This window comes from Trichoderma camerunense (assembly GCF_050948025.1).
Source record: "Trichoderma camerunense strain CBS 138272 chromosome Unknown V8C40scaffold_5, whole genome shotgun sequence".
Classification (NCBI taxonomy): domain Eukaryota; kingdom Fungi; phylum Ascomycota; class Sordariomycetes; order Hypocreales; family Hypocreaceae; genus Trichoderma; species Trichoderma camerunense.
In genome coordinates this window covers 386,240-407,726 of record NW_028145365.1, presented here as the reverse complement: position 1 = coordinate 407,726, position 21,487 = coordinate 386,240, and the positions used below count along the sequence as shown (strand labels likewise).

General features: G+C 49.7%; 7 protein-coding genes across 7 annotated transcripts; 3 read left to right on the top strand and 4 right to left on the bottom strand.

The window, feature by feature from the left end:
• Positions 1–4,106: 4,106 nt before the first annotated feature.
• V8C40DRAFT_169675 (calcium-activated chloride channel-domain-containing protein) lies at positions 4,107–7,236 on the bottom strand. Its single transcript, XM_083211596.1, has 7 exons — positions 7,090–7,236; positions 6,979–7,016; positions 6,032–6,921; positions 5,834–5,942; positions 5,320–5,763; positions 4,715–5,258; positions 4,107–4,620 (listed from the first exon to the last, which is right to left on the bottom strand). Exons 1-7 carry the CDS (start codon positions 7,149–7,151, stop codon positions 4,536–4,538), a joined length of 2,172 nt encoding a protein of 723 aa, XP_083075380.1. The 5' UTR covers positions 7,152–7,236; the 3' UTR covers positions 4,107–4,535.
• A 514-nt stretch (positions 7,237–7,750) lies between these two features.
• On the top strand, positions 7,751–9,109 carry V8C40DRAFT_238508 (Metallo-dependent phosphatase-like protein). Its single transcript, XM_083214456.1, has 3 exons — positions 7,751–8,380; positions 8,446–8,527; positions 8,589–9,109. Exons 1-3 carry the CDS (start codon positions 7,860–7,862, stop codon positions 8,955–8,957), a joined length of 972 nt encoding a protein of 323 aa, XP_083075379.1. The 5' UTR covers positions 7,751–7,859; the 3' UTR covers positions 8,958–9,109.
• Positions 9,110–9,216: 107 nt separating this feature from the next.
• On the bottom strand, positions 9,217–11,719 carry V8C40DRAFT_263653 (glycoside hydrolase family 16 protein; the record flags this gene model as incomplete). The annotated part of the gene is made up of 4 exons (XM_083219487.1): positions 9,217–10,740; positions 10,822–11,264; positions 11,336–11,553; positions 11,625–11,719. The coding sequence occupies 4 exons, from the start codon at positions 11,717–11,719 to the stop codon at positions 9,217–9,219; spliced, it is 2,280 nt and encodes a 759-aa protein (XP_083075378.1).
• Positions 11,720–12,204: 485 nt separating this feature from the next.
• On the bottom strand, positions 12,205–13,950 carry V8C40DRAFT_238506 (pex2/pex10/pex12 family protein). The gene has a single exon (XM_083214455.1). The coding sequence runs from the start codon at positions 13,745–13,747 to the stop codon at positions 12,470–12,472; it is 1,278 nt and encodes a 425-aa protein (XP_083075377.1). The 5' UTR covers positions 13,748–13,950; the 3' UTR covers positions 12,205–12,469.
• A 651-nt stretch (positions 13,951–14,601) lies between these two features.
• Positions 14,602–15,531, top strand: V8C40DRAFT_238505 (HotDog domain-containing protein). The gene is made up of 2 exons (XM_083214454.1): positions 14,602–14,908; positions 14,963–15,531. The coding sequence occupies exons 1-2, from the start codon at positions 14,816–14,818 to the stop codon at positions 15,386–15,388; spliced, it is 519 nt and encodes a 172-aa protein (XP_083075376.1). The 5' UTR covers positions 14,602–14,815; the 3' UTR covers positions 15,389–15,531.
• V8C40DRAFT_238503 (F-box protein) lies at positions 15,427–17,514 on the bottom strand. The gene is made up of 6 exons (XM_083214453.1): positions 17,271–17,514; positions 17,100–17,201; positions 16,421–17,026; positions 16,107–16,359; positions 15,898–16,036; positions 15,427–15,834 (listed from the first exon to the last, which is right to left on the bottom strand). The coding sequence occupies exons 1-6, from the start codon at positions 17,427–17,429 to the stop codon at positions 15,522–15,524; spliced, it is 1,572 nt and encodes a 523-aa protein (XP_083075375.1). The 5' UTR covers positions 17,430–17,514; the 3' UTR covers positions 15,427–15,521.
• Positions 17,515–19,618: 2,104 nt separating this feature from the next.
• V8C40DRAFT_169591 (uncharacterized protein) lies at positions 19,619–21,169 on the top strand. The gene is made up of 3 exons (XM_083211595.1): positions 19,619–19,868; positions 19,922–20,832; positions 21,026–21,169. Exons 1-2 carry the CDS (start codon positions 19,866–19,868, stop codon positions 20,756–20,758), a joined length of 840 nt encoding a protein of 279 aa, XP_083075374.1. The 5' UTR covers positions 19,619–19,865; the 3' UTR covers positions 20,759–20,832; positions 21,026–21,169.
• Positions 21,170–21,487: the final 318 nt, after the last annotated feature.

Genomic DNA, 21,487 nt, shown 5'->3' with positions numbered 1-21,487 from the left:
TACGAGTGAGCATGAACTGTACTAGATCAGGTAGATGGATATCACCTCGCGTGGGAGATGGATCCCCGTACCTGGATGCAATATGCAATGCAATCAATAATCCCCAACCTCGTTTCTTCTCGCTGCCCACGCCGTGCCAAGCAATGGAGCAGAATAAGACAGAAATCGGTGACTACTTGTACAGTAGCGTCCCGTATCCGGTGGCGTTTGGTCATTGTTTCGCCTTGGCTTTGATGCGTCACATTCGCCTCTGCTTCGAGTCAAAGATCTGGCACGACGGTGCGGTGTCGCAAACGGCAAAGGCTGTAATAGTGCAAAAGCTCTGAAAGGGGCCCCCCCTCTCCTTTTGCTCAATCTCAATCAAACCAAACAAAGCCGCCGCTGAGCGAATATTTCATCAATCTTCCTTGTGGATGCCAGTTCCAGTCCAGTCCAGTCAGTTCTCTTTAGCAGCTCCTGTGCCCCTCCACTCCATGGATCCTGTTCCTGGATGGTGGTTGGGCTGAAGATGGAGAAGTTTGGGAGCCGCGAATGTGGTGAAGAGTGGAGAAAGCAGATGCACGCAGAGGTAAGACATTTGATCCCATCCATCCATCCATCCATGTACTCGTAATCCATGTACATACAAGCATCCAGGTATGACGGACCAACGGGTAATTGTTCTGTGCCCGAGCGTCAATGCTGAGGTTACATGACATGAACCCTAACACGAACTGCTGTCGCTTGAATAACACCCAATTGAGGCCCTGGAACATGGCTATCGGCATCCTCGAGGCCAATTGAGTCCCGGTGAGTTATCTCAACAAATCCCCAAAGGACTTTGGGGCCGTCGAGTTTCCTGTTCTAGAGTAGCGAAAAGGGGGGACCTCACGATTTAAGCAGATTAGCATCTCACTTGGGAGACGCAAGGTGTATCAGCCACTCACTCACCATCCATCCATCACAAAGTGACGTTCCGGGTAATGTTGCAATGCACACACCCCCTTTGGTTGGCCGATGTTGCTTATTCCCATGTGCCTCTAAAGAACTGGAAGCACGGTTCGTCACATTCCAGTGAGCACTTGTGCGGTAGCTCAAAGCACATGCAGGCACCGTTGTTGATCGATGTCGATACGAGTGCCGCACTGGAGCTGCTCCATCAAATGATATCGAGGCATCATCAACAATTGTTGATCTGTATCAGTCGAGAGAGGGATACGTGCATGTACTCGTAAGTACTGGGGCAAGACTCAGCTCACCCATTGGCCCTCGGGGTATCATTCGTTCAACGTGATGAGCTCATGTATGCACATGTATGTAGTCTTACTGCCCGTACCTTGCATGTACGACATGTAAGTGAATGCACTCCAACCCCCATGTCTCGCTAGTCCGCATGCCATCCGCATGAACAGATCCTACTGGCAATCTACCAACACCACCTAGTCGGATCAGTCGCCTCCATATGGGCTAGCCACCCATCAAGGGTTCTCGACCGTCAAGGGTCTCATGGGAATGTGGAATGTGTGGAATCTGGACCGGCCAGTAGGGCCATTTAGCACCACCTCTCCTCGGGAAGTTGACGCCGCGTAACAGGTTAGCACTCGTAGCTCCGTTACGTTCTTCATGCGGCCTTGCTAGTATGGTAGCGAGATGCGAGAAATTGCAACATGATAATGAGCTGAGATGTGGCCAGCACCGGTTTGAGATGATGTAAACTATCCGCATGAAGCTCGCTTATGTAGGTTTGTCAAGGTGCCTGCCAGGGAGAGCAATGTGCTACACAGTACATAGACCTACCTACTGAGCACATCCGGCTCCATCAACATCAAATTGATCTCCTCCTTTGAGTGAGGAGAGACCAAGGCATTTAGTCTATGTGCTATAGTAGTCCGTGTAAGTTTAAAGCTCTCAGCCTTAAGAAAGACCGAACCCTGTTAGGGCCCATGCCTCTACTAAATATGTTCCAAGTTTATTAGTGGTTCGCATATGGTCAAGCTCGTAGGACTTCAGGTTTGTAGATGTGATGGATGCTGAACGGGTGGGGTCTCACTGAGCACCCGAGCCTTATGTCTTGTTAGGTGGGGAAGTATGAGAGAAGCTCTTTTTTAACACAGAATTCGAAAAACCATCAAACTGTTAGATATCGGAAAAATCACGAAAGCAGTTCCGAGGGAGACCATCGGTTCTACTACAGTCTCTCGGGAGACATCGGGCATTGTCCGGGCTGTTCTACTCTGGCCTACTGCTACAGTTATATTGCGTACTGCTTACCACATTGAGATTAATAGTCCGCCAGTAGGCATGTTTTATCCTGTTTGATGACTGCATTTCAAGTTTATCCGGCGGATTGGTTTTCGGCGGCATCATTGGGCGTAAGATTGTGTCAAGCTTATCATTTCAAGAAGACTGCCATGACGACACTCCTGCTTGAAACCTCGACAAATATACCTCGATTTGTAAATAAAGGTTGAGTAGCCCTGCAAAGCGTCGGAGATTGTGTGTTTGAAGACTTTTTTCCAGTTGAGTGACGGGGGTACCTGCCCACGTTCTTGAGGAGCAAAGGATGGTATTGGCGGGGGCCGTGATGATGCCTCTGGGGACACGGCTGGGACACGGCTCGGCGGAATACCTACGCGGACACGGTTACGGAGCGGAATGCGGAGGCGGTTAGATCGGGTAACTGCTTTGCATCCTTTGTAGCCATCAATAGCAGTGAATTGACACCATTTTAAGTTGCATTTATAGAAGGATGATGAGGTCTCTAGTTCTGACATTACACAAATTGATCATTACAAGCCGAGAGAACAATGAATGGAGTTGCCTGAGATTGCCGATCATAGGGCTTGGCCTGCTCAATTGTGTTGTGGCCGCTTATTCAGCTCATCTGTTGAGTTGAGGTTATACAACATTGAAGTTCCATATCCTCTGTCAAACTCAGAGAAATTCCTCCAGCGTCAGCGTCGGAATCCTTACTCTCATATTCGGTGCTACTGCATACTTGGCGCCATTATTTTTGCTCCCTGCAAGGTATCAAAGGATCACAGACAAGAAATTGGCATAAAGGCTGCAGTCCCTCCCAAAATATGCATCTCTTAACACCAAAGACTTCATCCAAGCGGATCTCAGCCTTTCTTTCATCAGCGTTCCACCATAAATATTTTCCAACTATCCAACTCCAACCCATTTCTAGCCACACATTTTTCAATAAGGCAGCCTAATCCAACTGCTCTCTAGCATGGTATTCACTTATCACATTTACCTGTGCGTACATGTTATCCTGAGTATGGGGTAAGATCGATTAAAAAAAGAGATGAGACGCAACTAGGTGGATCGTGGGACCCCTTGTTCGAAAAAACTCAAATTCTATCAACAATTACATACAGAAGCGCATCGTGATATCAAATTTTCGGAACACGATCGGTTGAGCCCTGCCGGTATCTGTGAATGGGGCAGGCCTGCATGCTTTGTTGAGGCCAGTATTGATGCATGTTTGACTTCATCTCGAAATCTATTGTTAGATCAGTCTCCTCCAACGTCTCAACTTTCCTGCATCTGAACGAAAAAGTCGGTGACAGTATCAAATCCCTTGATCCTTGAATTTTTCCTGTTTGACTTCATCTCGAAATCTATTGTTAGATCAGTCTTCATCCAACGTCCCGCATCGAACCGAAAAAGTCGGTGACAATATAAATTCCTTGATCCTTGATTTTTCTCCATCGTCAAAGGAATCGCAGATCACCCTCAAGTCTGTGCGCCCTCATGCAGAGCATCTATAGGTTCCATCCCAACCTTTTAAATCCTCTAGCTGCATCATGTGTGAGCATTGCGGATTCCTATTGTCCAACCCGCCGATCAGATCTGGCCTTGTTTGCCTCGCTCTCCCCTCGTGATCAATCGCCATGTTGGGCAAGATGTGCTAGCTGCACGGGCTTCCTATTGTCTGAAGACGCAAGTGCGACTTTTTTTTTTGTCTGATCCTCAAGGGGGCGTGGACTTAGACAGGGGAGGGGTGTCTTTTAGCGTTTATAGCTCAAGCCAAGCAGAGCCAACGTCAACATGCTTGAATCTCGTTATTCCATAGGTGAGAGAGAGCATCCTTGTATAGATAGCATCAAGTTTCTACAGCACGAAACACACGACAAACTCATCGCTTGTGAAAAGGATTCACGACAAAACGCTAGCTAGCGAGCAAGCAGCTATCCAAAGCCCAGCAAACAGTCTCCATAATCAACTTCAGACCCCCGTTCTTCCGTCCTCCGGCTTCCGTCTTCCGTATCGGTCGCAAGCTCCGAGCACGTGCTGTGTCTTCAACATCGCCCAGCCCCACCTCGAACGCCTCCACATTGTCCCATGTCCAAAGTTGTCGGTATCGCAATGGGGCATATCCCCATTTCCAGAGCCCGCGGCAAAGGTTAGTCGACGGGGCACGCAGCGTATTAATCCGTACGGAGTCTTCTGTACGACGGCTGCAGGGTGTGGCCTTGACCTGGACGCCAGAATCTCCGCACTCGAGAGATTAGTACAGATGCCCCTGATGCCCTTACGCAGGCTCAACCTCAGGCCTTGCCACTAGACTGCTCTGCGATCAATTTCCGGCCGACCAAAATTGTATCCTGCATGCCTCGCTGGCGTTGCCAGAACCTGTTATCCATGTCAGCCACAACTGAGTCTGCACGACCTAGCATGCAAGGCTATCCAAAAGCCAAGCAAACAAGTTTGACACCAAATTTCTTACAGTTCTTCGGGGGATCCATGCCCATGGATCGAGGCCAGCCTGGCTTCCTCCTCCAACGTTTGCCTAGTGATTTGCTCCGTCTTTTCGACCCCTGGAACCTCGACTGTGGCCTTCTCGCTCGCCACGTGGCCGACGGTCTCCTCCAAGAGCTTCTTCCTCATCTGGAAGCGCTCCTTGCGTTCTCTCTGGAGGCCAGGGCTCTCCACCTTACCCATGACAAATCGGACGGTAAGCTGGGCCGCAAAGTAGAGGTGTTCAGCTAGGAGGATGCTCAAGAGAACACCGCCCGCAGTGATGTAGGATACGGTGCCGTCTTTCTTGTCGGCACTGCAGAGATAGACAATGGCAGCGCTGGTGACGCTGCCGAGCCATGAAAGGAAGCCCAGGGCCGTCAACCACGGTCCAATGGAGTCGGCTCGCCATGGGATGGGTCTGCGACAGCCAATGACAATCTTCAGAGCATCGGATCGCAGCTCGATCCAGTTGTTGAGAAGGAAAAAGCAGGCCGTAAGAGGCCATGAAACGGAAAACAGAGAGAGATAGCCTGTTCGAAGTTAGTAAAGCTATTCCATCATGATAGAATGCAACGCAGAGTCTCAGCTCACCAAACTGCATTACCATCTCACGGTAGTCTGCAGTAACGTCGTAGACCTCGAGCCCAGTTTGATTTCGTACGCGCTTCAAGAACTCGGCTTCTTCGGGCTGGTCATTAGACTTAACCGCGCCATTGGACGACAGCTCCTTTGCTTTAACAGTAGCCTTGTGCTTGATATAGGGTACAACGACTTCGGTAAGAGTATTGATAATTTGTGCAGTGACCGTGGTGTAGTACATTTGGTTGGCAATTCTCTGGGGGTTTGATTCAAACTGGCGCGTGGTCAAGGGAACCTCGCTCATGGTGAGAGTTTGAGCAGTTTTGCCCCAAAAGTGAAGGAATGGCTGCAGAATGCTACCAAAGGGAATGTAGACAAAAGCAGTAAAAATCAACGCCATATACGAAGTCATGAAGTTGAGCACAAACTGCTTCTGAACCAGAGCAGCATGGTGAGCTTCAAAGAGCGATCCAATTAGTTTTAGTTTAGAAAGACTTGTATTGGGACTTGTACTTTATACACGTACCGTCCATGGTATCATAATTCTCTTTATCTGTCAATTTCTTAGCAGCAGACATGAGAATAGTCGAAAATGTCGGTGTCAGGGTGGCAAGTAAGATGGATGGCAGGAAGCCCTATGCCGCAAACATTAGCATTGCATGTTGCAAAAATGATGAATAAAGATAGGATAGGGGGTTCAGAAGTCGAAAGATGGCATACTCACCAGATACGGCTTCCCTGGACCAGCATATACTTCGTTGATAAAAATCTCCAGAGAGTTTACCGTAGCCACAAGCCCGCCCAATACAACGATGCAGGCTAAAGCAAAAGGTATCTGAAGAAGCTGAGTTTGTAACCGCTTAATAGGAGCATAGATCTTGATGGGCTCTCCCGTAACCGCGTCCTCCGCCTCAAAATCCCACTGAAATTCCGCTCGTGGATGCTGTATCTTGGAAACGCCGCGAACACCCCATGTGATGGACAAATCAGCTTCCTTGCGCTTCCAATACTCAAAAAACACGACGGACCAGAGACAGCTGCAGATGGCGTAAAACGTAGAGAACTGTCCCATCAGCATCCAACAAGAGAAGCCTACCACGGCCGGGAATATCTGGAAGCGGAAGTAATCCTTGAGGAACGCAAAGTAAAAGGCAACGCCCTCGCCAAACTTGTCTCGAATGTCGTCTAAATCGGATTGGTCCAAGATGTACTTTTTGCTCCATTTATGCAGCCACTCCTTGTTGAATGCATTGTTATGGAGTGGGAAGATGGCCTCGACGTACTTCCACTGACCTTGCCCCTGCGTGATGCCCGCGCCTCCCTCATTTCGAGACTCGGTAATCAGGAGATAGACCAATCGAAGCCTCTCAGCCTCAGTAACGGGCTCGTCCTTGATTGCCTGCGTGACATCGCTGGCAGGGGCTTTGATGCGGACTCCTTGCAGCCAGTCCTGGAGGCGAGAGCTGTAGACCTGCCGGGCCAACAGATCATTTGAGGCGAGCCTGGTGAAGACGAGAAGAGAGTCCTTGTCACCGCAACGAACAGCAGTGGTGAGACCGATGTTTGTGAGAGCTTCAACGAGTTGAACAAAGGCGGCTTCTGCCTTGTTTTTCTCTGAGTGGTGTAAGCCAGTGCAGGTGAGGATAAGTTCAAGCATCAAGACGGACGTACCTTTGGGTGGTATTCGGTAATGAATCACATAATCAACCCTTTATTATTTTCAACAGGGGCCGTTGGTTAGATTATGAGATGGAAAGCTGCAGGTCATCATCACATGCTTACCCAAAGTTGCCCTCTATGCCCTGATCCTCCCCCTTACCGTACAAGCCCCGCAGGCTTGACATGTCGATGACGTCGGGCACGAGACAAGCACAAGAGCTCGATGAGGATGGTAGGAAGAGAGAAATGATTTGATCTTTACAATTGACTGCATGCAGCACCAGGAAGCGCGCGTGCAAGTGGTAAGCAGTTGTAGGGGGTTGCAAAAGAGAGAGAAAGAGCTGAGCTGCGTATGTGGTCAATCGATAGCAAGATTGTCAGGAGCTGTTGTGGGGATGGCGGGCAAAGACGTCACTGGGCTGTGTGGTTACCCTATAAGGATTAGCTTGTCCAGAAAGACAAAGAGGTTGACGAGTGCTCTGGAGAGAGAAATAGACGATATGGTGGAAGGTATAAGAGAAAAAGTGAAAGGAATTGGGGAGGGATGGGAAATAAAGGAGAAAAAAGACGACGTGCATCATCCATGACAGCTGAAAACCTCGTCATGTGAAGCCATTTCCAGCCATTGACGATCAGCTACTCCGTAGGTAGATCCCAGATTAAATCTCCAGAAAAGCCGGGCTAAGCCTCTCCCGGGAAGGGCTAACATCCGGCCAATCAGCGAGCAGCATTGACACCATGAGCCATGAGCTCATCCCTCTTGAGCTGCGTCATACCTTTCAGCCCTTCTCATTACATGCAGATTTTCATATGCAAAAACACCACAATGCTGGCCAATCTCTATCAGATTTAGCATCACCATATTCAGTGCCAGCGCTGCTTTAACGCTCGTCATGGGCCTGCTCACTTTCCTCGGCCTTCGCCGGGAGAACCAGTGGGAGCGCCTCACTCTCCTAGACCAGCTCCTCCTCTCGCCATTGACTTTCATCACCGTCAGGCTCTATCACATATTTCTCTTCCTCCGAGGCCAGCCGTTTGTTCCTCCTCGTGGCAAACCAGCTATTCGAGTCGTCTGCATATCCGACACCCATGACCAAGTGGTCGACATCCCCGCGGGCGACATTCTCATTCACGCAGGCGACTTGACCAATTCTGGGACCGCTGAAGACATTCAAAAGCAGCTCGACTGGCTGAAGAGCCAACCTCATCAAGTGAAAATTGTCGTCTGCGGAAATCATGATAGCTGGTTTGACTCGCGTAGCCGCCTCGACCCGGACGTCAAGGCTGGTGCTGTGGTAAACTTGGAGGGTCTGCATTATCTTGAAAGTGGCTTGACTGTGCAAGAGATTCATGGACGTAAACTCACCATTTTTGGTGTGCCCGACATTCCGGAATGTGGACCAGAGAGCTTTGCGTGAGTGTGCCAACGAGAGATATTGGTTTCAAGTTGGGACATTTGGAATGCTGACTCGAATATAGATTCCAATATGAGCCTACCAATTCACCGTGGTTTAGCAGAATCCCACCTCAGACCGATATTCTGGTTACACACTGCCCTCCGGTATAACAATTCTCCTCTTCTATCTACTATGGACTCAGCTTGCTAATTTGTCTCATACCAGAAACACCACTTGGATCTTGGTCTTGGCGATCCTAATCTGCTTAAAGAACTCTGGCGCGTCAAGCCTCGTCTCCACGTCTTTGGCCATGTTCACTGGGGCTACGGCAAGGAATCAATCTTCTTCGACGACATGCAGCTTGCCTATGAGCGGCTGCTCTCTCGGCCTACTCGCGGGCCCTTTTGGGATTTTGTTCCAAACGCTGCTTGGTGGGATCACTTTTACGTGCTGTTGCATGGAGTTCATGCGGTGCTATGGAAATGGATCATGGGAGGCCCCGGAAGCAACCAAGGTGGCCTGCTTGTGAACGCTGCTCAGATGTATGGAAGCACTGGCAAGGTGAAGAATAGGGCGGTGGTCGTAGATATTTAGCTTGGATGTTTATTAGATACGAAACTCAAAGACCGATGTATAATGGCCATATTTTGAAAATGAGAGAAGAAATACGGCACAAATACTATTATTAAGAATTTGTCGTTTATTAAATCTTAGAAAAGCTACATACTAAACAAAAGAAATCCCTGTGATTAATGTTGATACAATGCGCGCACTTTATGCTGGGAGTATTCTGTATACAAAAGATAAAGGCCCCGTCCCGAGTGTTATTGTCTTTTCTTTTTTGGATTTGAGGTTAAATGATTCTCATAATAAGAACCACTATGCTCAGCCCCAAGATTACCAGATACTTCTCCAACCCTGCATAGATTGTTGGTGCTCCTGCAACAAGCACCACAGGTGGGCTCACAGGCGTATCTGGGAACGTTGAAGGCGGCGGGTGAGATTTGTCATGATCGTCATTGTGTGAAGGAGGATCATGAGGAGGATTATTCCAATGGTCGTCATGTGATGGTGATGGTCCAGGAGGAGGGTGAGGAGGGTCAGAAGGCACCCAAGGCTTAGGATCAACATGCGGCGCCCATGTCGGTGTCACAACAGCTTGCTTTGTCTCGGGGCAGTCAACGACCGTCTCCGTCACTGGGATCACAATTTCTGAGATCTCAGGTTTCTCTTGCCATTCCTTTTCCTTCGCTGCTGAGGGGTCCCAAGAAGCGGATTGTTTCCAGTCGCCTTCATTGTGACCGTGTCCATCTCCTTCATGGTTGTTCCAATCGTGTCCATCTTTGCTCTTGTCGTCACAATCGCAATCGTCTCCGTCATGCTTCTCGTCGTCGTATTTATTACCTTCATCTTTCTGCCAATCGTTCTTCTCACCATTTTGGTCACTCCACTCATTACCACCTTCATGCTTGCCACCCCATTGCCAACCCTGTTCACGAGAATCCTGCTCAGAAACCGGGAAAACAGTCACCTCAGCCACCTCAATAATCGTCTTAGACCACCCCTTCTCCGTCCAATTCGATCCCGGTGCCATCGCCGGCGGTTGTTCCAGCTTCTCGTCTTCAACACAACCATACACAGTAAGCGCGTGCAGCGGCAAAGTCTCTGACACAAACTTCTTGCGTGGCGCATCAATGTCCCTGGGCGTGACTATGCCGCCGCAGAACTCAAACTGGTTTCCTGGACACTGTTTGTTGCATAGGCCCTCCTTTTTGGTCGCCAAGGTTTCAGCATCGAGAGTATCTGCGCAGAAACAGTGGGAGTCGAAGATGCCAACATAAGTCTTCTTGTTGCATAGATCGACGCATCGCTCGAGAGTCATGTCCCTGTTGTCAGCAACCTCGCGGAATGTTTCAAAGCCGCTGTTTGAGTAGAAGCAGCCGAGGTACGAATAGTGGTTAATCTTGATGGGATTGACAGGTGCCCTGGTTGCCACAGGTTCAATAGCATCAGTAGTCGCAGCAGGAACTTGACCATCCCAGGGACGGTGAGGAACATGCCCAGTAGCGAATACCGTCACAGTCTCGGTCAAGCGAGTGTGCTTGTATAAAGTCGTTGTACGCTCATCGCTGTAGGGACCTGGATGAGGACGAGGAAGAGTCAAATTCCAGCTTGGCTTTGGCTGGGTTGAATTCCAGCTTGGCCACGGGTCGTGGACACGCGGACGGTACTCGTAGGCATCGATATATTGCACGTCCCAGTATGCGTTGGTAAAGGCCTCTGGGTTGTTTGCCACGTATTCATCGCACGTCGGCGCAAATTCGTCGCATTGATCCGTCTTGCCCCAGACAGCGTCACCATAGTCGCCACAAAAGTTCTGGATATATCTTGGTCAGTCTCGGAATACTCTTCTTTCTCAACGTCCATCGCGTATGAACGGATATGTTTATATACTCACAATATTGAGAACCAATCTCATGTGCTTAAAGTAATTGTCAACTTTGCATTGCGATCCACCAAAAATAGCAATCGGCTGTCCCCATGTATCAGGATTGGGCTTCTTGGCCTCAATATCTCTCGGAATCGATCCGCGAGGGAAATGCCAAATGCGAATATGCATATTATCCCATTGCATGGCATAAACACCTCCATGAGCGGCATTAAATCCGTCACCATATGATGAAGTGTCGTCAGGTGAGGGATGAAAGCCGCAGCCAATGTTATCAGTGCCAACCGCACATTCTGTGTTTATTTGCTCGCCACTGAACAATCCGAGTATGTCATTGCCCTGACTACAGCCGTCGGCCGTGTGGGCTGATATAATGTTGGTATGGGCAGTGTTGACTCCTTCAATGATATCAATCTCGCCGTCGTACGGCCAATTGTCACCATACGTCCAGACTGTTCATAATCTATGGTAAGCCAATGTCCTGAATGATTTGCGATGCACAAAGGAATCAAGTCAAACTTACATGCTGGCCACAATCCGCAATGTGAAGGAGGCATGTGTAAGAAGTCGGCAATGAAAAGGCCCTGATCAAATGTGTCTTTGCTCTCAAGTCGAATACTCGGTCGACCCCTATCCGAGACGGAATAGCTATTCGTGCTGTCGACCCCTAGTCTCACAACTCCTGTTCTATCATCGATCTGGTATAAGCCCATCGCATGGGCATTTTGTCTATTCTGATAGCTACATAACGCAGATTAAGTGTCAGCTCAGCAAACATAATCAATGGTCAGACCCACGTCAAAAGCACTTACGAAACAAATCCGTGAGAGGGATCTACCCCATCGAACCAGTTAAAGTTGGAGAGCAGAGACTCTCCAGCATATGTTGTAGATAAAAAGTACTCCATCCTCAATCAACTGCAGCACGACGCTTGATACTGCAGTTTTTGGTTCAAGACAGCTTGTCATAAGAGAAAAGGAAAGATGGAAAGAAAGGACTTTCAAAGCTGAAAAAGGCATTTGCACATTATATACACGAACATCTCACAAAGGACTTGAATCCAGGCCCTGGAATGTCCTCTCTGACCCGTAACCTCATGGCGATCAAGGCCATAAATAAGTGAGACACACTATAGCCAGGCTCAATCCGGACGCGAAACAGACATCGTGGCATTGAGAGGCATTGTTTCCCCGGGAGATTTGCCTAGCTTCTTCATTGTCTAGAGCGCAAAGGGGAAAATGCCAATTCCTGGAAGCCTCGTTGCCGGGATGGCCAAGACAGAGAAGAATGGTGGTGCTGGCAACGCACACGAGAGGGCATTCCAGAAGGTGAGACTTTCAATTCACAGAGTCACAGAAATGGCTGCCTGTCGCGCAAATCCTAGGCTTTTGACGCGTGCCATTGAAAAGTTTTAATTGAAACAAACGCGCGTTAAGTAAGTCTATTTTCAGGTCGGGTATTTCGCCCAAGTAACGCCCCATGATATGCCTCCATCTACAGTTGCTTCCCGCTTGCTTAGATCTTTTGATGTACATGTTCCTAATCGTACATGCCGAATTAAACTCTGGCTGTCATGCTATAATATCCACCTCTTGTATATATATGATACCCTCAGGTATCCTCCCACGACCCTCCGTGTGCTATTACGGAGGCTCTTTTATACAATGATCCTCCTCAGGCCTTCTGTGCCACCAAGGACACGTTTTCCGGTAACGGCGCATCGACCCTGGCCACTCTCCCACTTGCCCTCGCGGTCTTCCATGAATTCCTCCTGCTTAGGATGCATGCCCTCAATCCATCGGTGGATGCATGTATAACAGTAGACAACACCTGTCTGGCAAACCGTTGGGGTGACGATCTCATCCACACAAATAGGGCACAGGGAAGAGTCTTCTGGGAACCGAACAACAAAGATGGGGAGCATGGACGGCGTTGCAATCGGCGCCTCCTTTTCCGTAATGGCCACCTCTTTTGATTCCTCCTCTTCCTCCTTGCCCTCCTCCTTCTTCTTCTTGCCGAAAGACCCCTTGCCAGATACAATGGGAGGAGGCAACTCGATGCTCTCAGCCGCCTTTCGTGACAGCTGCTTCGCAAAGTCCGACTGGTACCACCACTCGAGGAATTTCAGTGCGAAAATACTCATAGGTAGCAGCAGAGAGAGGCTTGACATGGCCCTAGAAGCCAGCTCCTTAGGTGTAGACAGCAGAGATCGCGGACCGGGCTTGGCGGCATTACTCGCCGGCTCGGATAGCTTGTCGATGGCCTGGTAGTCGGCCATGGTCATCCTTCGTATTCTCGTGCCGATGAGCCACATGAGCGGGTTGTGATATTTGGTACGATCGAACAGGTAGGCTAGGTTAAAAGCCAGCATGGCAAAGCAGTATGCCGCGTTGACGTGCGGATAGATGTTGCGCAGAAACCATCTGTAGTAGTGCATGAATCGATCGCGCAGAGTCGGATTCTCGGGCATCCGCGTGTATGCCGCGCCTAGAAGCGCTCGGGGCGCATTAATATCGTATGACTCGTCCAGCTTCCGCTTGAGATACGGCACGCCGACCAGCACGGCCAGGTTCTGCCACACATCCTTGGTCGTGAGCTTCAGGGTCTCGCGGACCAGATGCGGCGCGGCGAGGCTTGCTCTCGGGATCTCGCCGTGAAGCGCTTTTTCGCGTTTCAGGCCGTAAAAGTTCTCTGTGAAGGAGCCGCCACGGGTGCGCAGATAGTGACGCTCGACGGCAAGCATCAACAGCGCGTATAGCTCGTCAAAGGAGTTGAGGATTCGGAGTAGGTATCGCGGATGGCGGTGCGTGGCGACGGTCAGGAGGTATCGCAGCGTCGGCGGTAGCAGGCTGTTGAGCTGCTGCTCGGAGAGGACCTCGAAAAGCGAGGGCTTCTGGCCGTCGAAAGTGCCCCTGAGGGCCGTGATGAACTCCATGGCGGCGGCTTGCTAAGCTGCTGATGAAGCTGCTGTTGTTGCTTTGCCGCTGCCCGTAGCAGTGCCTGTTAATCCTATGCTGTTGCCGTCGCCGTCGATTGATGCTGTATTTCGTGTGATATGCCGTGAATAGGAAAAAAGAAGAAACGGTGCGAGGATGGAGGAGACGAAAATGTCGATATGGTGGATTGTTGATGATGAGGTGAAAGTGTCAGGAGGAATAGGTACATCTCATCTCAATAGCCTGGATTTCGGCATGGCGCGGTCCACGCACTAAGCCAATGACGCTTCAGCCATGTGAAGTGCCTCGGTAAAAGTGCCGCCGCCTGCCCCAGATTCCCCGGAAACGTTGATTTCATATGGACACTGAGAGTACCGTATATCGGCTCCTTTATCTGATTTGTGATTGATGTAATTTGAAATAATTAAATGAATTTGTACTTTTAGCTCAAATGGAGAGAGAGACAATCTCACAGCATATCGATTCCACCGTCTCTTCAGACGCTTTGGTACCGAGTCCCGGGTATTTGTTGGCTTTATGGACACTTCAACGAGCAATATCCAAGTTCATGGAAGCATATGCACTTCCTCTTAGATCGGTATTCCGATTAGCTACTGAAAGGCAGATACACTAATTATTACCTGTACGTCGGAGCATCACTCAAATTATAATTTCGTCTCATCCTGTCAATTATGTACCAAAGAATGCGCAGTACATGTGGCCAATTTACAGCCAAATAAGGCCGGCATCAATCCGCTAATAATGAATACAATCTAAGCTGCCGCGCTAGCGAGATCCAAACCGAGGTTCATTCCCCTGCCCGATCCGACCCTTTCCCATCTCATTCTCAAACTCTCACTAATCACGTCCACTTCGCCAGACATCAACTACCGTTGCATTTGCGCAATTGGCGGTCAAATTCGCTCCAAATAAACACCATAACATCATTATTCAATACTATCTATATACAAAATAAATCGGGACAAGTTTGAAATCTTTCCACGCAGCCAACGCCGCCTTCCGTCTCATCTCATCTCCCTTACATCTGAATCAACCACTCATTCAAGATGAGCAACAATAACGACATCGCCCACGAAGACACCGACGTCGGAAAAGTCGAGGCTTGGTTAAATCACTTTTCTCAGCAAGACAGTGAAGAGGTACTCTCAAACCTATCTTTTAAGGCAAAACTACAAAAGCCAACGAACCCACAGAATCAGCGGTGGATGAGTAACCTCATACCCAACATCAAAGTCCTATCTGCATCATCGGCCCTCCGCCATCCTTCGGTGAAATTTTCTTTCACCGTCGAAGGCAAGCACACCAACGGCTTCAACAACCTTCACGGCGGCGCTGCAGCGTCCTTACTTGATTTCTGTACATCTTTGGTCCTCGTGCTCGTTAGCAAGCCTGGTTTCTGGCAGACCATGGGCGTTAGCCGCACCCTCAACACCACGTATATGCGCCCCATACCAGCCGGCATGGAAGTACTCGTGGAGTGCGAGATCCTACAAGTAGGCAAGAGACTGTGTGCCCTGCGAGGCACCCTGAGAAGAAAAAGTGACAACGAGCTGCTTTGCATCTGTGAGCACAACAAGGCGAATGTTGATGTTGTTGAACCAGAACCTTCCAAGCTCTAACACGCAATGGTCATGCATTTTCCAACTTGACGAATATTGTTAATGAGAAATGGGATTTGGTATGAAAGCTTGCTAGTATAATAGAAAAAGAGACCCGTCATCCTATATAGACGCCATAAGCAATAGAAACAGTTCAAGCCCCATACGACGGCTCTGGATGATCCTCGATGTGATGGGTAATCTCAATAATCTCCAATTCCGCATCCAGTAACAGCTCTGGCAGCTCATTTGCTACCGGCTCGGATTCAGAATCATCCTCATCCTCTTCCTCTTCATTCTCCATAGTGTACTCCATGTCGCCCTCCGGATCAGAATCTTCCATCTGAATCAGTGCGCTCCATAGGAGAAAGTTTCTGGGAAGAACAGCGTGCGTACCATGCGCTGTCTCCGAATCGCTGGCCTTCCAGAAGGCAGATGGCCCACAGGGGCCATGAGGATCGTAGTCTCTGCAAAACATTCGGGTAAGTTGAGGAATAGGAATGGTGGGACGCACAAGTGTTTAGACTTACCTGTCAAACCAGTTACCGATAACTTTGCCACTTTTTGGGCCGCTAAGCTGTACGCCTTCTGATTTCCAACGCTCGTGTCCCTGAAAGATGGATACTGATGTCCATCGAACCTCACCCTCCTTGGTCAAACCAACAGTACCTTTCGAAGTAAAGTCTTTAGCTTCAGCAACGTTTATCAATAAAGCAACCGCAGCAAATAAGATACATACCTCGGAGATCAGAGGACGCATTATCGTCCCAGGAATCATCAAGTGGGCGAGAGATGCCCTCATAATGGACGATTGGCAGATCCGAGGAGTACTCCGAATCCGGCCCGGCCTGCTCGATTTTTGTGACGTGAATCCTCATGATGATAAGACGAGTAGCTTCCCCAACGTCGAGCGTGTGAAGAGGGGATTCGTCTCGTTCGGGGTTTGTGAAGTTGTAACTAAAGAAGTCGTTGTAGTCAAGGAAGCATACAATCTGCAAGCAAGTTTAGCTATTGGCCACAGGTTATTTCAAATCGGGATCTAAGATAACATACTCGATACCAAGTGCCGGTCACGCCGTATGGATCCATAGCATCTAGTGACGATTGGTCGGTGATGGGGGAGGATATAAAGCTGCCTTTCCACGACCCAGAGAAAGGGCTGTCCCAAACATCGTTAAAGAGCCGCGTGAGCTTCTTGGTGTAAATGTTACTTCCGAGTACAATGAGAATAGCCTCTACTTTCTCCCAATCTACTTTTAAATCGCCAGCTTCATCCATGAATGGGCCCCATCGAGTCCGGTTGGTGTACTGCCGAATATCATACACTTTAGAGCAGGCATAAGGGTACGTCCTCGCGGATCGCAGCCTTCCAGTCTCAAGAATTGGCTTGCCGTATAAGCAGTGGAGCTTGGCGCTTTCTTGTTGTTGCTTCTTATCCAAAGCTGGGAACGGGTGGTGCTGAGTTCTGTAGACCCTCTCAAACAGAGATGACTTCTGAAGAAAGGCTTTACGGTTGGACTCGTCTTCAAAGATGGTATTGAGAAAGTCTGCGTTCCTGGACGCATACTGAGTGTCGGATGTTTCCACAGCATGGCTTGCGGGTGAAGCATGCTTAAGCAGCCTAGTCACTACTTTGTATACAAAACTCAGCTCACCCTCCTGTATTGTGTAAATGGTAGGTTAGCGCATGGTTATTTATACAGATTGGTGAGCCAGTAACATCAATACCTACCTTGTCTTCAACATTGTCACGGTGACAGATATTCTCGAGCTTGACGATGTCATGCAGCTCAGTCTCCCAATCAAGTCTGTCGTCATCATCAGGAGGCGAATCCTAGCTCGTATGGTTAACTCGTGCTCCCAATACATCAAAACGAGAAATAAGGCCCGCGAATAAACTCACAAAATGATGGATATAAATGTCTTCACACAACTTCTGATTCCCTTTCACGAAGCTGTGAAGTGCTTTACAGACGCGGGGTAGCGACTCGAGATCCTTGGGCGCCAGCCATTGCAGAATGTTGTGAAGGATCTCGTTTGGCAGCGTCGTTAGATGGGCCATGTTATCTTGTGTTTTGTGTGATGAACGGCAAGCTTTCCTCAGTGCCGAAGCTGAAAGTTGAGGTGACAGATTCCCTATCAGGAGGCGGGCTAGGTGATGATGCCATATCACTTGCCCGGCTGCGACTTGTAGGCCTTATCTCCGTTCACACGCACTGTGTTGTGAGCACTATGCGGGGCGTTTCGGCGTGGGGGATCGGACCTAGTCTTTGTCCGTGCGGAATATAACTCCGTGCGGGCGGACCTGCGGCGTGCACAGTGCCGAGAATAGGTACTAATCCAATGTTACCCGTAGAGGCCGGTTGCGGTTCTGGCCAAAGCTTACAGATACATGTATCCAAAAAGGCAAGTCTCATAGCCATTCATCCTCCAATCAGAACCGGCCCTGTCGGAAAAGAGACCTTTATGAGAAGGCCGGGGATGATTTCCAGTGTCCTTGGATCAAGCAGCGAGGACATTGCGGTTAATGTCGAGCGTCTTTTATGAGTTGTTCTTCATCCAATCCGTCGGCCAAGGACTCTTTTGCTGCTCCGATGATAACAAGAGACACATGCTCTGACAGGACATCTCGAGCACACGTAGGTACATTATTGTTTACCAGGGCATTCCTCTTGTAGACCGGATCGGGAGTGAGCAAGTTGCATTGGGGGTTGTCGTCACGGGATACAGCTTCCTTGTTGTTGATGTTAGGAGCAGCAAAACCCGCTACTCTCGCAGTCAGGTGAGTGCCTTGGACAATACTCTGTTCCAGCGCATAGCTCAGCGACAGATCCGTGTCCCTGCCGCCCTCGAGAGCTGGGTCGATGAAATGCAATTCACTCTGAATGCATGTTACCAGCATCCCGGGAACCTCCGTATGCTGACATCGTGCAGGAAGAGGCGCAGTTCTGCGGAAAGTCTTGAGCAAACTGATAGGATATGATGGTCGTTTGGTCTCTTGTGAGGGACCAATACAGCGATGACAGTTGTCGTGACATTCCCGAAGCAGTCGTTGGTCGGGTAAAGGATTTGGTGGCTGCTCTCAAGGTCCACAGGAGCTAATCCAAAGGCTCAGACCCGTGCCGGTGGCGAAAGATGTTTCATGATGGCTCCTGGAGCTGAGCCACCTATCCCGTTTGCATGGCGTTAAAGGCGTCATCGTCAGGAAGCGTAGGAGATCCTCTCCCTTGCAAGTCGTACGACCCGGATGGGTGACTGTCACCAAGGCTGGCCAGGCATGGGCGTCGGTGATCTAAGATTCAACCACGATACCGGTTATCGAACAACTGTAGAAGTTTTAGCCAAGTGTTTGCAGATTTAATAACACAATTCAAGGATATTTACAACAATCTCCGCAGTCGAACATCGACGGTTATGTGTATCTGTCGCCCCCAATCTCACATGGTAAGGAATGCCGATCTCTACGGCTGATCGTGAGAGGATCCCACGGCATGTCTAATTAAGCTCGCAAGCCAAGTTTTCGGTATGCGAAGTTAATTGAATAATACTACCCTTCCCCCTTGGCAAGGCTCGAAAGGGGGTCGTAGTGGGATCATCGTGCAGCGGGGGTCTGAGGAGAAGGGAAAAGATCAACCCTGAGGTGAAGTACAGACGGGCAAAATTCAGCTCCCATATTGCAGCCTCTCGTCCAGCCACTGGCTTTATATGAGATTTTACGAGAGAATGCGAATCGGCGCTACGCTGCAATTTGTGATATGACTTTGGTCTTCAGAGCATGTATCCACCATTGTACTATGCCTGTTCTGGTGTTTATTACCTACTTGGTTTGTCCTCCGTATTACTCCATATTACAAGTAATGTTCGAGGAATATTTGAAGCGCAATATAGAGTACATGATTAGGCAAAATGGCAGGCATCTTGGGCTGGTAGCAATGATGGTAGCACCAATAGAAAGTCACCTCATCAAGTACCTTTTCTGTATTGTCACATCTTTTGTGGATTGAAGAGCCATTTACTCCTATTAGAAAGCCGCATTGATTTGGCGACACTGGAGGCTGACTGTCTCCCCATGCTGCCTGGAAATCAAGGCGGCGTCAGCTGAACCACCTAACACGCATGCTTCTGTTTGCTTATTCTTATACGAGAATACCAATCAAAAGAAGAAAATTTACCGTGGCAGCAACATTTGATGGCATTTGGATGCAAGCTGTGGTGAAAATTTGTAGAATGCTGCCTGTAAGTGGAGGTCGCAGCTCCCCATTGTACAATCGCTGGATCAAAGGCACATTCGGCCCGACAGTGCGAGATCCGATCTCTTTGACTTGCAGGACACGAGAAAAGCAATATGTTCAGTGCGTCTTATTGCTGTCAGTGATTGCTTTTTGGTAGAAAATGATGAGGCAATTACATTGAGGCACATACATGGATGCTTCCTCTGTCCTTGTACGAGTAGGCCTCCTCTGCGTGTGCTCGATTGACTCAAACCCCGGCCTCGAACATGGTATGTACCATTTGCATATGAGCAGTCAATAAATGCTGACCGAGAACCTGCAGACAGACGCCCCAAGTGCTTCGATTGATGCATCTGCCATTCAGCTGGCGTGGGCTCAGCAGATCCCTGCTCTGGTCCGTGGCAGCGGCGCGGGTATTGCTCCAACAACAATCGACCTGCTGCCACTTGATCCAGCTTTCTGGCCTATCAAAGCATCGCGAGCGTGGAGGCTTGAGGATTCTCGACCGCTAACCCCCGCACTTGGCCAGCGCCCCCATCGCCAACGGCTTTGTGCCGGGTCGTTAGACAGAACGTCGAAGCTAACGGCTGTCCACGCGGCATCCTTCCTCGACTTAGACCTCCCTGATCAAGAGCGACGATCCATGCGAAACGGAGTTTTGGCCTCGGAAAACGTTGATCTCGGCGTCTTCCGCGCCTTGGGACCGGTGCCAACGGCCTGCGTGGGCATTGAGGCGTGCTCATGTCATGTGGTGGCCCGCTGCGTAATCGGCGATTATTTGGCCGGTGGGATTGATGATTGGGATGCTCCGCATTCTCAAGGCTCGGCTCTGCTGGCCCAAGCACCGGAGCATCGCGAGATCGATCAAGGTGTTACCAGCGTCTATACGAGGAGGTACTTCGACGGACCGGACTTGCCCCCATGGCCTCGATTTTTAGCATTTTGCATTTGGGGGTTTGTGCGTCTTACTTGTGGCTATCGCCCGATTAGCTTTCAGTCGGGCCCGCTGCTACACAGACTACACCGGGCTGCAGCCACTCAGTTTTTTTTTTCTCTGCTTCTCTTTTGTTATGTCCTCTCTCGAATCTGCGGCTTGCAAGGGAAGTCTAAACTCCACAGCGGGCGGGTCAGGCCGCGCCAGCCGATGAGGGTGACATAGCAAGGCTGAGGACAATGCACTACTGGGAGAGGTACTGAGAATGGGTGTGCGAATAGGTGCAATGGGCTTAGCATGTGAGTTCGGCATCAACTTTTTTTTTTCTGACGTGCTCGCATTGGACGCTTGACTTGTCTTCAACAGGCCGTTCATCGAGCCTGCAGACCTATGAGACGACGACATGGTTCGAAGCGGGCGTCTCTGGGGCTGGCATAACGGCTCGTACCTACGTGGGAGCTCATGCTGTGCAACATTGACGGGTTTGGCCAGGGTCGTGAATGGTAGGCCTGTGCTGGGGTATCCCTCCCTCCCATGGGCATGGATCACGAACATGGGACTCGCCTCCGAATGTCCCGCCTACTGTCCGAGTATACAGCACTTGCACAAGCAAACACCGATGGCCGTCTGTTGGCGAGATGCCGCTGCAATGCGAGGCAAGACTGCGTGCGTGCATCGAATAGCACTAGCACACGAAGAAGCCACGGAGCACGACAACATTGGATTACTTGATGAATTATCAATGCCGTGCTGTCCCGCTGATGTTCCCTCATCAAGACAAAGGTAACGGCCGGGGGAGCATCAGCCGTTCGTTACGCGCATCGGGTTCGTACCCTTTGCCTGTGTCAGTTAGTTAGGCTTTAACGGCTCCCGCGTTGGACAATACCCGCTCTGCAAGGTGCTGCTGCATTCCGCCGAGGGAGTTTGAGCTGGGAATGATTCCAGGCTGCGACA

Bases quoted from the DNA above. Each gene is read 5' to 3' on its own strand.
- V8C40DRAFT_238503 (XM_083214453.1), bottom strand. From the start codon at position 17,429: ATGGCCCATCTAACGACGCTGCCAAACGAGATCCTTCACAACATTCTG. The intron at 17,027-17,099 runs GTAGGTATTGAT...TACACAATACAG, and splicing joins GTGACAATGTTGAAGACAAG to GAGGGTGAGCTGAGTTTTGT. The intron at 16,360-16,420 runs GTATGTTATCTT...ACTTGCTTGCAG, and splicing joins TGACCGGCACTTGGTATCGA to ATTGTATGCTTCCTTGACTA.
- V8C40DRAFT_238505 (XM_083214454.1), top strand. From the start codon at position 14,816: ATGAGCAACAATAACGACATCGCCCACGAAGACACCGACGTCGGAAAA. The intron at 14,909-14,962 runs GTACTCTCAAAC...ACGAACCCACAG, and splicing joins CTCAGCAAGACAGTGAAGAG to AATCAGCGGTGGATGAGTAA.
- V8C40DRAFT_238508 (XM_083214456.1), top strand. From the start codon at position 7,860: ATGGGCCTGCTCACTTTCCTCGGCCTTCGCCGGGAGAACCAGTGGGAG. The intron at 8,381-8,445 runs GTGAGTGTGCCA...ACTCGAATATAG, and splicing joins TGTGGACCAGAGAGCTTTGC to ATTCCAATATGAGCCTACCA. The intron at 8,528-8,588 runs GTATAACAATTC...GTCTCATACCAG, and splicing joins TGGTTACACACTGCCCTCCG to AAACACCACTTGGATCTTGG.
- V8C40DRAFT_169675 (XM_083211596.1), bottom strand. From the start codon at position 7,151: ATGTCAAGCCTGCGGGGCTTGTACGGTAAGGGGGAGGATCAGGGCATA. The intron at 5,764-5,833 runs GTACGTGTATAA...CGCTCTTTGAAG, and splicing joins GAATTATGATACCATGGACG to CTCACCATGCTGCTCTGGTT. The intron at 4,621-4,714 runs GTAAGAAATTTG...CATGGATAACAG, and splicing joins CATGGATCCCCCGAAGAACT to GTTCTGGCAACGCCAGCGAG.
- V8C40DRAFT_238506 (XM_083214455.1), bottom strand. From the start codon at position 13,747: ATGGAGTTCATCACGGCCCTCAGGGGCACTTTCGACGGCCAGAAGCCC.